The sequence below is a fragment of the Orycteropus afer genome, unplaced genomic scaffold (assembly GCF_000298275.1).
Source record: "Orycteropus afer afer isolate SDZICR_OR568_19922 unplaced genomic scaffold, OryAfe1.0 scaffold00168, whole genome shotgun sequence".
In the NCBI taxonomy this organism is placed as follows: Eukaryota; Metazoa; Chordata; class Mammalia; order Tubulidentata; family Orycteropodidae; genus Orycteropus; species Orycteropus afer.
In genome coordinates this window covers 1,634,436-1,649,011 of record NW_006921755.1, presented here as the reverse complement: position 1 = coordinate 1,649,011, position 14,576 = coordinate 1,634,436, and the positions used below count along the sequence as shown (strand labels likewise).

General features: G+C 36.4%; 1 protein-coding gene across 1 annotated transcript in view; it reads right to left on the bottom strand.

Moving 5' to 3' along the window:
• Positions 1-1,158: 1,158 nt before the first annotated feature.
• The window catches only part of SLC2A2 (solute carrier family 2 member 2), a 56,363-nt gene continuing 42,945 nt past the window's right edge, over positions 1,159-14,576 (bottom strand). The window contains exons 5-11 of the mRNA XM_007946657.2: positions 10,486-10,601; positions 9,413-9,575; positions 8,729-8,916; positions 6,439-6,543; positions 2,284-2,385; positions 1,447-1,650; positions 1,159-1,359 (exon numbers count right to left, since the gene is read on the bottom strand). Of these exons, the coding sequence (XP_007944848.1) occupies positions 1,159-1,359; positions 1,447-1,650; positions 2,284-2,385; positions 6,439-6,543; positions 8,729-8,916; positions 9,413-9,575; positions 10,486-10,601 (1,079 nt within the window). The remainder of the gene's footprint in view (positions 1,360-1,446; positions 1,651-2,283; positions 2,386-6,438; positions 6,544-8,728; positions 8,917-9,412; positions 9,576-10,485; positions 10,602-14,576) is intronic.

Below are 14,576 nucleotides of genomic sequence, written 5' to 3'. Positions count from 1 at the left end.
GAAGACATTTCAGTCTTTCCCGGAAAAACTAGAGATTTTCTTATATCTGAAATTGAACATTTGAAGCATATTAATATCTATGAAGTTTCAGGAGCCCACACTTATCCCTCCCGGAATCCTCCAACCTGACTTTTTCAACTTGTTTTGAGACAATACGTCATAAAATGTTTTTAGCAGAGCAATCCTTTACTTCAGATTTCTCTAAGTTTAACTGACCTAACTTATTTAGGTTTGAGGAGATATGCAAAATGCCTGACTCATCATTTCTTGAGTGTATTTTATAACACAGTTCAAAAAACCAGGTTGTGCTCAATTAACAAGCAAAACCAACCAAAATATAGCTCAAGGGATTGAACTAGCAAGAAATGAGCATGTTTTATAATAGATGTTAATGCTCACTGATAACCAAGGTTATATATGGCCAAGGAAAACCTTGTTAGTGTTTAATTTTGCAAAAACCATCTGTCATCAAACAAAGGAACTAAAATCTTTTTGCCAAGTGCTGAAAGATTTTGGTAAGTTGACAAAAATGTAAGTTTTTCTTCATAAACATATTTTAATATATTCAATAAACCATTCCACGTGGAAATACACAAAAAAAATAAATTTTAAACAAAATACAAATTCTAATGTACAAGAAAAAACTGAGAGAAGTATATAAATTGCCAATATTAACATGCATCTTACTGTCACTAGCCCGATCTCTTTTCATATGAGATCTGTAAGAAAATTCCAATTTGATCATATCTGAGTATTTAAATATTAGTTGTATCTTCATGTTTCTCATCATAAACTTAATAAAAAAAATAATAAAATACACTGAAACCTCTTCTGTTTAAGGAGAACCTTGTTGTGAAGAATAGGGCTAGGACCATTTGAATGCACTTGCCCTTTAAGGTCACAAAGTGAACTAGATTTTTCATTTACTTAACCAGAGTCTCATCATTGAAGGTATATTCTCTAACTTAAAAACAAAAAACAAAACAAAAAAAACCTTTCTTTGGTAAGATTTGATGACATTTCCTATCAGAGTCCATAAAAGCTCTTTTAAAAAATAAAATAATACTTCAAGATGTAGAGAGAAAAATTCTCAAAGAATTGTCATGGAAACATGTAATTTCCTGGTTGTTTCTGTTTATGTCAAAAAGAAGGTTGTCTTCATGCAGTGTTGGTAGGTTCGAGGAATTCCATCTCTACAGCAGCTTTGGGAACTTGGGATGAATCACTTTTCTTTCGAAATTCTGCTGCAATTTCTTCAAAGGACTTTCCTTTGGTTTCTGGAACTTTAAAGAATGTAAATACTGTAAACACCAGGACCACTCCAGCAAAGAGGAAAAACACATAAGGTCCACAGAATTCCTGAAGAGAGAGCAAATAACAGAGTTCCAATCAGCAGCTCTTTGACCCTATCTTCTGTTGAGTAAACTTGCACATTAGGCTGCTTACCACAATGTACTGGAAACACACAGCTATGATGAAATTGCAGCCCCAGTTGCTGAATGCGGCCACTGCTAAAGCAGCAGGACGCGACTCTTGACTGAAAAACTCAGCCACCATGAACCAGGGGATTGGGCCTGGACCAATTTCAAAGAAACTGACAAAGAGGAAAATGGCTGTCATGCTCACGTAACTCATCCATGCCAACTTATCCTGAGGGAGGAAAAAGAAGAAAAGTGGAACTGGGGTAATGGAATGCTTCTTTCTTTAGCTAAGTAGCCTCCCACTGAGTTCAGCAATGACACAACTCTCTGATGTGTTTATGTTCTGAATCACACTTCAATCTTTTGAGCTCCCTTATCACAATCTTCTGGATTAGGGCTTTATATAACTCTTAATCATTCTTTTCTTATGAAAGAAGCAAGGCAAGAGTCCAATGACCTTTGCTGTTGCTCATACCAGGGTTGCATCACAGGGTATGACCATCCTGTGAAGTAGTGGATGAGGACTCTGGGCTCTGGAGAGATTCAGGTACCTGCCCAAGGTCACAGAGGCAGCAAGTAGCAGAGTCAGTTGGGATTGAACCCAGAGCCTACTGTTCTACTGTGTTGTTATACTACGTCCCTGGGTAACAATCACAATTTATATGCTAATGTTAAGTCTTCAAACCCAAAAAACTAATTGTTCCCCTTTTCTTGATATTTCTCCTTTGTATTATATGCTGTTCTCCTGGCTTTGTTTTATTAGTCAATTTCTAATGTTTTTGACACAGAATGCATTTTAACTTGCAGCACAAAGGTGCTATCATCTGGTAAACCAAAATCTCAGTGCCGATATCAAACTCACCAGTAACACAAGTCCCACTGACATGCAGATGGCGCAGAAAAACATCCCAATCATTCCAATTAGAAATAGAGAGCGCCTCCCTGCCTTCTCCACTAACAATACCTAGGAAAGATTTTTTTTTTAAATTTTCAGTTATATTGGTCAGCAAATATTGATTCCATATTTAGTTTTTACTTCCAAAGAGTTTATTTTCTTTTATACAGCTCCAAGAAGGCAGTTCTATTTTTCCCTTTTATAGATGGGAAAATGAGGGAGGAGTGATGCTTGCCCAAAGTGACAGAGCTGGTCTCAGTGAACAAAGGTAATCAACAAACACCTGCTTAACTAAACCACATTGATTCAGTTTGGCCATTTTAGAGACAAAATCATAGCTGTTCAACACTCTAGGATTATCATCTTGGGTACAAAATCCAGAGACTGTCCACCTTGGATCTCTCCCAACTGAGTTCCTGTATAATTAAACTGTGAAGTTTCTATGTAAAAATTACATTTATTTCTCTTCTGATAATTATCCTAAGTTGTAATTACAAAGTTTTACTCACTACAGACCCCTGAAAGAGTACAATCAATTAGGTATCAACTATTTTCATCCAATATTCTTACTACCAACAAAGGCAAATCATGACCTCTCACTTGACAACATGCTCAATGTAATTGTTTTACCAAAAAAGTGAGGACTACACATTTCTGGTGCAGCTAAACATACCTGAAAAAAAATTTAAATGAAAAAATAGAGTTTAAATGTAAGGGTTAAAGTGCTTTCTTAACCTAAGTTGGGAGATGTGTCATTGAGTCCTTTGGGTCTGTGGACATTTGCATTAATGGTTAAGATTTACAATTAGCCAAGACCAGAGTTTGTTGAATAGACCCTTAGCTTTCTTGTTGGAGTACTGCCAAAGCTGATGAGTCACAAAAAGAACTGCCTGTCATCATTTCTCCCCTTGGTGAGTAAATTTGCTAGATTCATCAACAATCTGTAAGTCAGTAGCAATCCAATGCCCTTAGTAGAGTAAGCTCTGGCTTTGAAAATATGAAAAACATTTCTTTTCACCTACAATCAAAGCCCCTTCCATTTCAGAGAACATATCAAGAGTTGCAAATTATTTCAGATAGGGTGATAATAAGAGCCCACATTTAATTGTTGAGGATGGAGTGAGAGAGAGAGAGAAAGAAAAAAAAAAAACTTTCTCAAGTTTGCAAAATTTCCATGACTATTTTCTCTCTTTAATTATGACTTTCAAAGTTGACTTAATGACATCATGTCAAGCTGCCAAAACAATGGAAGCATTTTTTCAAGAACAAAGATATGTACTTTCTTTTCCTTTTGTTTCTGAAAAACTATTTTCTGCTAGTAATTGGAAGGATTTTTCTTTTCAAAATAAACTCTGACACTACACATGTCTTGTAAACTGAATCAGGCTCTCCTTGAAGCATGGATGAATGTGACAGGGGGTGAGACATGGCACTCATCAGTGGCTGGAGATGTCTTCCCAATCCTAACCCTCAGACAATGTATGCTCTCAGATCCTGGATTTTGGTCACTGCTGCTTTTCCTCTAGGCTCTGGTAGTTAGTGCCTAAGGCATTTGACTGCTAACCAGAAGGCTGGCGGTTCAAACCCACCAGCCACTCCTCAGAAGGAAGATTGGGCAATCTACTTCCGTAGATATACCTCCTTGGAAAGCCAAGGAGGGGTCACTATGAGTCAGATCCGACTCGAGGGCAGTGAGTTTCATTTTGTTTTTGACGTCTCCTCTAGACCCATCCTTCCTCCCATCTCCCACCATATTCTGTCTGCTTTGTTTCACTTTAAAGATTATAGGCTCTCTTGCACTGACCCATGAGTATAGAAGAAAATATGACGTGGGGAACATTATTAAGCCTGGCCTTGGGAAAGTTTCTGTCTTTTTCTAAATACTCATTCAGAAAACACAGATTGATTATGTTCCTACCAATTTGGTAAAACATCAATCTGTTATCAGTATAATTGGATTGTTGCTGACTTACTGATAGATGATGAGTCTAGCAAATAGACTGACCAAGGAGAGAAATGATGACAAGTAGTTCTTTTTGTGACTCACCCGCCTTGGCAGTATTTCAACAAGCAGGCTAAGGGTCTATTCAACAAAGTCTGGTCTTTGGTAATTGTATTTCTATTTGCATATATTTATTTGAAAGGATACATGGAATTTGGTACCATTGGTTAGCTTTGGGAAGGGAACTGTTGTCCTTTTTGAACCTTAAAATAACTTTTCAAAAACAGTATAATTTAAAAATTTAAATGTTGTCTGTAGACCTGTATGATTAATTAGAGAAATGATTAGAGCTGACTTTATTTTTTCATTACACCACTCTTTTGCTCTAAAACTTTCACATAAAGAGATATATTTAAAACAATCAAGTTTTAAATAAAATGGTTCTCCCTCTTCTACTGGGGTAGAGGGGAAAGGCAAAAATGAAATTATGCAGAAGTGTCCTATTTAGGTTTTTTTTCAGAATTTGGGTTCTCTTATCTTGATAACTTGGTGCTTTATATATCAAATACTATTTCACATAAATTGTTTTGATAATAATCTCTATGCCAGAAAAGTGTGTTGAACAGGTGGTAGGATTTGTAAAAAATATTATACCACAAGATAAAAGGGTATGATGTGAACAGTCCCTTGGATTGCATCCCTGTTACAGCCCTTCATTGATTTAGAGTGGCCTTTAGCCATTACCTCTAAAGCCTTGCTTGCAGAACCATGAGAGTTCATTGTTATCTGTCCTCCCTCTTTCCAAGGTCCAATACTGTTTAATGTGGTCTGGACAAACCTGCCTTTTGATCTAGGTAGCCGGGCTGTAATTTATTGACCACCCTAAGTAACAGTTAAAAGTCCATGTGCAGAAAATGAAAAACAAGTAACTAAAAAATATTGAGTGACAAAATATTTTGACAAAAAGTTAAAAGCACATGCTTTCTGAACATTCTGCATTCAAAGTAAAAATAAGTCCAATTATCTTCATTTTAGAATGAATTATATTAGTTGGGAAATGTCTAGGGTTTTTTTAAAATTTATTTTAATGCTTATACTGATACATTAAATATTGTTATTGATAAGATACAGGAGCACTGGTGGCACAGCAGTTGAAGCATATGGCTGCTGACCAGAATATAGCAGTTGGAACCCACCAGTTGTTCCAGAAAGATTTACAGCCTTGGAAATCCTATGGGGAAGTTCTTCTCTTTCCTATAGAGTTGCTATGAGTCAGAATTGACTAGATGGCAGTGGGTTGGGTTTGGTTTTCGTTGTCAAGACATTAAATCATTCCTTACACAGTATAAGGAAGTTGGTCTTAATTTGATCTTTTTCCCTTCGTGGAAAGAAACAAAAAAACCCAAATTTACTGCCATAAATTCTATTCAACTCATAGTGACCCCTTTTTGGATTTCTGAGGCAGTATCTCTACAAAGTAGATTGCCCAATCTTCCTTCTGAGGAAGGGCTGGTGTTCTATACCACTTCTAGCTCCATCCTCTTATAAAATTATACATAATCCTATGCATTACCAGAAACCAGGCCCTTTGAGCTACCTGAAGCTCTGCCCATTGTCCTAACATTTCTGGAATTTGCTAAGTCTGTTTTATTTTGCTTAGAGGTTTATTAGAGAGGACTTTGTTTATTTTCCTTGGGTTATCTCAGTAAAAATCCCATTAAACTGAAGAAAAAAAAGTTTCTTCAAAGGTATCACAAATGAAAAACGAATTTCAGTCATGGAAGAAGAGGAACCTAAGTAGAAGTGCCAATATGAATAGAAATGACAAGCTATTGACTAATTCCAAAGGGCATAAGTCCAAAGTGAAGAAGAAAACCAGGGATTTGTATAAGAAGAAAGTCCTCTTTGCCCCCAAGAGAGTTCTCAATCCACAAACGAATGACTAAATGGGATCCTAGAAGATGGAGAGAACCAGTGACCCACCTTCTCAGTTATGCCTAATCTCAATGCAGTTGTTGACTTATTCCAACAGGACTTTTCCCATGACTCAAATGTCCAGATCATGTGGACAATAAGTTATTGATCACTCTTTAGATGACAAGATTTTTTCCTTGTTCCTGGACTGAGGAGCAAGCGGAGAATTTGTCTAGGGTGTTTACTTACAGAGGGTATTTACTTACAGAGAGAGCAGTGAATAGTGTATTGACAACACCAACTCCAATGGTTGCATAAACAGGTTGGCTGATTCCAGCTGACTGAAAAATGCTGGTTGAGTAGTAAAAGATCTGAAAAATGAAAACAGGTGCAGCTTAAGCAAGGAACATAGAAATGATGGCTTTAAAGTAAGAAATATTTTATGCTGTTTATTTTTTAGCTGTTTCAATGGACCATGGTCCTTAGGACTTCCTATTTTGTCCACCTTCTCCCTCCAGGAAAGGAGACTCGACAGTCTTCCGTTAATGTTTAATAGTGTCTGATTGCTTAAATGTCCTCCTTATATTTAGCTGAAAACTCTGCTACTACATTTTTAAAACTTTTAAAATTTATTTTTACTTTTTGTGGAAGTATAACATACCTGCAAAAATGTACACATATCCTAAATGTACAGCTCAATTAATTTTTAACAAACTGAAAACAGCACCCAGATCAGAAATAGATCATTTCTAGTCCTCCAAATACCCCCTATATGCTTCCCCACCTATCATCTTAAGGAAACCACTTTCCCAACTTCTAATGTGATAGATGAATATTGCCTGATCTTGTACTTCCTATAAATGCAACCCCATACTATATTATTTTGTGCCTGGCATCTTAATTCAACATTACTTTTGTGATAATAACCCTCATTATTTTTGTATTTGTAGACTGCTCATTATCATTGCTATATAGAATTTTATTGTATTTAATACACCACAATAAAAAATATTTACCCATTTTACTATTAATGGGCATTTAACAATCTACCATCTAGAGAAATTATAAACAGTGTCGTTATGAACATTTTAGTACAATTATTTTTGTGAAATATGTACACATTATAGAATAGAATTACTGGGCCAGATAGTGCCAATTAGTTTTTCTAGAAGTTGTATCTGTTTTACACTCTCACCAATATATGTAAGAGTTCTGGTTGCTATTACATTTAATCCAAAAATTCCCACTACTCTCAGTGGAAATGGAGAAAATTGGTTCACAGCTTCCCTAATAGCCTCTTCTTATTTAGTTATATTTATAATAGTCTTTTAAGTCATCTCTCATTATATCATCCTCTGTCATTCCTTCCTCATATACCATGTCCTGTTGCTGGCACCACTTTCTGCAGAGGGGGCTGATGCAGAAGGATTATGTATACTATGTTCAGTGAGTAGTGGTTTACAGTACACTGCACACATTTTTAGATTGCCAACAACTTTAAGTTCAACAATTCCTAGATGCCTCTCGAAGTCAGGCTTTGGGCTGGAAGCTGAAGCAGAGAGATTAGAGAGATTAAATATCATGGTATTGGATATACAGGCAGATCTGAGACAGGATACCAATCTCTGAACCCCCAAGTTATACAGAATAATAGATAAAAATGAACATTAGGGGAGATGGGGAACACAGCAAAGTAGTATTCAGTTCATGGACAGAAGTTCAGATCTCCTTTTCCTTCGATGAATGGGAATTACTTTGCTTTCCCCAAGTCTCTGCCCATCTGTGAGTTACCCCAAACTGTCCCTATCTTGTGGGACAATACACTATAGCAGAAGACCAATCTACATTTTCAACAACAATTAAAGAAGCTAAGTGATTTTCTTGGCCTAGTTTTTTAACAAACGCTTAAATTTTTCTTCTAGAAGCTACTTGTCAGTAGGACCCTTTTGATCTGTATAGTTCAGGTATTTCAATTCATATCTAAAAGTCTGGCTACTTTAATACTCAGTATGTTTGTCAATTATGTCTTGTCTATGCTTCCTCACCATCGTGTTGCCATTTTGAACTGTTGTAGATTTTGAGTGTTCTCCCACCAAATAGAATAAAATTTTCTTGGATGGCCAGAAGTGGGGCTTTGCACCTGGCTAGTTGGTATACCTCCTTTAAGCAGATAGAGGGAATCACAGAATCCCTTTTGCCCAGGCTATCAGAATTTCTAAATTTTATACTCAGCTCTAGAAATTCCTCACAATTAGTTCTTTTGGTATAACTATTCTCCTTTTCCCTCTTTTGTATTTATTATGATGCTTGCCTTTTTACTTTCATCTTAATGGACATATAATACCATTGGTAATAAAGAATTAAGAATTTTGTTGAGGCAAAAGGAAATTAATACTAACTCAATATGTGTTTTTTCGTTTCATTTTGTTTTTTTATAGTAATATACATGGTACCAACATTTTAAGATGTCTTTTAGTTATTTAAACTTATACCCCTCTCCCTCTCTACTTTAATTTCACTTTGCTCTAAAAAGTTAGGGAGTATTCTTGAACTTACCCCATTAATTCCAGAAAATTGCTGGGCCATATGTAACACCAATCCTACTAGAGTGGGTTGTCGATAGCTAGAATTGGTGAAGAGCTGAAATATGGTGACTTTCTCCTCATTTAATGCTTCTTCTTTTTCTTTTCTTATCTCAGTCATGTCTTTGGTGACATCACTACATCCTCTGAGTCTTTTCAAGCCTGTTCCCCAAAACGATCAGGTTTAATCAACTCATGGCAAAACAAAAAGATTTTTATTTTTATTATGTCAGTGGAAGAGGTACAGTTTCGCATGAATCTTTTTATCATTTCATAGCATGGGTGTTAGAAATTATTTTTTGTTAAATTAAATACTGATCTTTTATTTCAAAAAAGAAGCAGAACATATGACTTCGTCTCATGACAAAGAAAACTATGATCCTTATAAACATAGAGCATAATGCTTAAGAAGTTTCTGATTGAGTCCAATACCCTTCATGTGAGTTTCTGGTTTGGGTTGGACTGAGTACTTATGGGTGCAAAATGGCATGCACTGATCATATTAAAATGATTTTGGACAATCTTCTTACATATAATCACTGGCTTTATTTGGAAATCATGGGTACCCATTTCATAAGCAACCATTCATGCACATGGTTTTGCATTAGCTGATCATTACAAAACAATAAGAAAAAAGAAAAACAACCCACAGCCTTACTTTTCTTTGCTTTGACTTCCTCATCCAACTTGATGTAAAGGTACCTGGGGCTTTCTGGACAGAAGAAGAGCAGCACAGACTGGAATAAGGCTCGCCCAGCAGACAGGCCAAGCATTATGTGCCACAGATCAGGATTGCCCAAAATAAAGTCAAGGCCAACAATCTGCAAAGGCAGGTAGGAAGCATATCAAAAGCCCAACACTTTGAGACTGCTTTCTGCAACAACTTGTTGAAGAAGCACATTGGCTGTTTGTATTCCTTTGGTCTAACTTTTGTTCAAATATTCACAAGATAGAAGCTTTTGCTAGGGTGTTTTACCTTAACTAAATTAGGGACTATTTGTTTTTACTAAAAATTCACCATGTTTGTTTTCATTTACACTAATGTGACATTTAATATAGGAATCAACCAAACCTTCAAGAACACATTTGATATCTAAAGCAACAGACAACTGTAGTCTCCAAGCAACCAGATGGAATAATATTGTGTTAAATCATGAATAAGTTTAAGTTTAAACTTTGCTTATAAATTCCTTCTTAGATAAATAGAGTAGGGCTTTATACATAAACTATTTACTGTGATGAGAATCAGGCTTGTGACAGACTACTTTCTGAATATCCCTAGAGGTGGGGTTCCAAGGATCCCTCTGAGATCACAGGGTTAAAAGGAAAGATAGAGCCAGGCTGCTAGCCCCCATTCCCATTGAACAAGAGCTATTGTGGTAGTCATTTATGTATTAGATTTCCAGGTAAGACACTGAAGAAAACAAGTTATCAGTGAATGTTCAAGAAATATTCTACACCTTGAAATCCAAATGGAATAATTTAATTCTAGAATGGCTCTGGAAATTCAAGTCTGGTTAGAGGCTTGCCAGGTCACCTCCAGTGCCAATCATACCAAAGGGGAAAAGTAAGGAGTGGTAATAATTTAGCTTTCAGCCAATAAGCCTATGTCTCTACACCACCTCTATTACCTTTGGTGGAATTATTTTCTTTCCTCTGTGGTAGTCTACAGTAAATTCAGGCAGCCAGAGGGGGAGAGGATGGGTGAAGTTGAAGATGACAAGTTGTTACCTGACTAACAAGAATACCCATGACGATGGCCAGCTGGTGAAGAGCACCCAGAGCGCCCCTGAATTTGGTTGGAGCAACCTCACCAATGTACATTGGAACCAGACCTGAAATCAGCCCTGCATAAAACATGAACATGAAGGTTAAAACCCAGCAAGGACTATGTCAGTAGCAATAATTTGGTGTAAGTAACAGTTAATGTCCTGACTACAAGGCCCCTCCTGAATCCTTTGAAAGGAAAAGCCCTTATCTTCAACCATGGACACAACTTATGCAAAGAGTATTTGTTTTTCTTAGTTAATAATTTAAGTCACGGGACTTCTGACAAATTGGCAGAATAAGCAGACAAGCTCCACAAACCCTCCACAACAAAGAAATGAGAAACTAATTGAAACAGATACAGAAAATAATCCTGGAACCCTGAACCTTGAAAGGAAGGATGGAGAAGTGGATTAAGTACCAACTAGAAGCAGAACCTGAATGCAAACAGTGAGTAAGGAGACAAACAGAGCTGCAGACTGATGGCTGTCCTGACATCACATCCACTTTCAATATTTACAAGTGGAGTTCCAATCCAGACAACAACCTAAGAATTGGCTCTGCTTGCTGAGCACAAATATTTTAGCAAATACTAAAACAATAGCAATGAAGGAAATGGTAACATAATTCACAAACAAAATGAGCTCAACACAGAAAATTATATGGAACAAAAAAGTCAGCAATACTGCAAAAACAAAAACAAAAAAACACACAATAAAATGAAAGCAATAAACTCACACTTGTCAATAATTACACTGAATATAAATGGATTAAATGCACCACTCAAGAGACAGAGGGTTGCAGACTAGATAAGAAAATATGACCCATCAATATATGCTCTCTACAAGAGACTCACCCTCGACACAAAGACAAAAATAGACTAAAAGGCAAAGGTGGGAAAAAGATATATCAAGCAAATTGCAATAAAAAAAGAGCAGGAGTGGCAATATTAATTTCTGATAAAATAGACTTTAAGACAAAAATGACCATAAGAGAAAAGGAAGGGTTGATTGAACAAGAACACATAACCATAATAAATACCTATGCAGTCAGTGAAAGAGCCCCAAAATACATATACCAGACTTTAACAGAATTGAAAAGACAAATAGATGACTCCACAGTAATAGTAGGAGACTTTGATACAATACTTTCAATGAAAGACAGAACAACTAGAAAGAAGTGCAGCAATGACACAGAAGAACTAAACAATATAATCCACCAACTTGATCTTATAGACATCTAAAGAACACTTCATCCAACAACAGTACAATATACATTCTTTACCAGCACACATGGAACATTCTCCAGATAGATTATATGCTAGGCCACAAAGCAAGCCTCAATAAAATTAAAAACACTGAAATACTGCAAAGCATCTTCTCAGATCACAATGCTATCAAATGAGAAATCAGCAATGGGAAAAATCAATAGAGAAAAGCAAACTCATGGAAACTGAATGACACTTTCCTTAAAAACTACTGGGTGATAGAAGAAGTAGAGAAGGAAATTAAAAAGTTCCTTGAATCAACTAAAAATGGAAGCACAACATATCAAAATCTTTGGGTTTCAGCAAAAGCAGTGATCCAAGGCCAAATTATAGCAATAAATGCACACATCAAAAAGAAGAAAGAGCCAAAATCAACACTTTAGCTCAACATCTCCAATTATTAGAAAAAGAGCAGCAAAAAATAGGCTACACAGTCACCAGAAGAAAAGAAATAATAAAGATTCAAGCAGAAATAAATGAAGCAGAAAATAGAAACACAGTTGAAAAAATCAACAAGACTGAAAGTTGGTTCTTTGAAAAGATTAAGAAAATCAACAAACCACTGGCCAACTTAACAAAGGAAAAGGAGGAGAAGATGCAAATAACATGAACAAGAAATGAAATGGGTGACTTCACAGCAGAAGCAACTGTAATAAAAAGGATAATATCAGGATACTATGAAGAACTATCTTCCAACAAATTTCAAACCTAGAAGAAATGGGCAGATTTCTAGAAACATACTACTTACCTAAACTAACACAGACTGAGGTAGAAAAATTGAACAGACTCATAACAAAAGAAAAAATTGAACAGGTCATCAGAAAATTACCAACAAAAAAAGTCCTGGCTCAAATGGTTTCACTGGAGAATTCTACCACACATTCAGAGAAGGGCTGATGCCAATCCTACTTAAACTACTCTGGAACATAGAAAGGATGGAATCCTCTCAAATTCATTTTATGAAGCAAGCATAACCCTGATATCAAAACCAGGCAAAGACACCACTAAGAAGATAAACTACAGAATAATATCCTTCATGAATATAGATGCAAACATCTTCAACAAAGTCCCAGTCAACAGACTCCAACAACATCATGACCAAGTGGGATTCATACCAGTTATGCAAGGATGGTTCAATATTAGAAAAACAATCAGTATAATCCATCATGTAAATAAAGGAAAAGAACCACATAATCATATCAATCAATACAGAAAAGGCATTTGATAAAATCCAACAGCCACTCCTGATCAAAACTCTCAGAAAAATGGTAATAGAAGGGAAATTCCTCAACATAATAAAGGGCATATATGCAAAAGCAACAGCTAACATTATGGTCTATGGAGAGACTCTGAAACTATTCCACTAGTGAACAGGAACCAGACAAGGATGCCCTCTATCTCCACTTCTATTCAACATTGCATTGGAAGTCCTAGCCGAGGCAATAGGACAAGAACTCTAAATAAAAGGCATCCAAATTGGTAAGGAAGAAGCAAAACTATCCCTTTTTGCAGATGATATGATCCTATACATAGAACATTCAAGACACTCAGCAAAAAAACTACTAGAACTAATTGAGAGATCTAGCATAGTGGCAGGATACAAGATTAACACACAAAACTCAGTTGGATTCCTCTACACCAGCAAGGAGCTCCCTGCAAAGAAAATAAGGAAATCAATACCATTTACAACGGTTACCAAAAAGATTAAATACTTGGGAATAAATCTTTTTTTTTTTAATTGTGGTATCAAAATAAAAGAAAAAGGTCTTGCATGACAAAGTACATTTAAAACACCAAAACAAAACCAAATCCTTTCTCAAGAATTATCAAATTATCAAACTTCCTTTTCAAACAGTTCCTAAAGTGACACTGTTATCTTAACTCAAAGATGACCAAACACATGGCAAAAGAAAATACTATGTCCCAAACAGCATAAAGCAAAATCTTTGATAATATGTTGTTCTGGTTACCTAGTGCTTCTCTGACAAGAATATACCAGACATGGGATGGCTAAACAAACAGGAATTTATTCTCTTACAATTTGGAGGCTTTAAGTCTGAGTTCAAAGTGCCAGCCCTTCAGCCTTGTACTTCAGCTCTGCCTCCAGCTCCTGGGCTACTGGATCTAGAGGCTTTTCTTTACTCAGACAGCTGCTGGCTGCTGAGGCTGACAAGTCCATGGTTGGTAAGTAAAATGGTACAATCTTGATGTTATCAAACCATATGGCAGGTCATTCATTCAAGTTCATTGGAAGTCCCAAGGTCAGCAGAGCATGGCAGGCTGCTGAACAATGGCATGGCTACATGCATGGTTCCAGCATGCCATAAGCTACAGACCATTCCCCAAGGCTTCTCTATATACAGGAAGCAGACCACATATCCAAAGGCAGCTACTCAGCTTCTCACAGTAGATTCCATCATGGAGTTGATTACCAGTCTCATCACAGAGAATACTACTACATCCAGCTGCCCAGCCACTCAACCAGGCCCAGCCAAGCTGACACACAAACATAACTACCACATGTGTTAGATGTTGATGGAGGAGAATTTGACTTTTAGTATTTCCTTTGAGGTCCACCTCTAAATTGGGGTGCTAACTCTGCAAAAGTGAAGATGAAGTTCTGGAAGGAATTTACTAAGAATGAAATTCCTAAAAAATAATGCTTTGCCATGAGTATTACTAAGAATACTTTTTGAACTTCATTATAACCTAGCTACTCAACTAAAGGGAGCTCTGGTAGCATAGTACTTAAGGCACTTGACTGCTAACCAGGAGGCTGGCAGTTCAA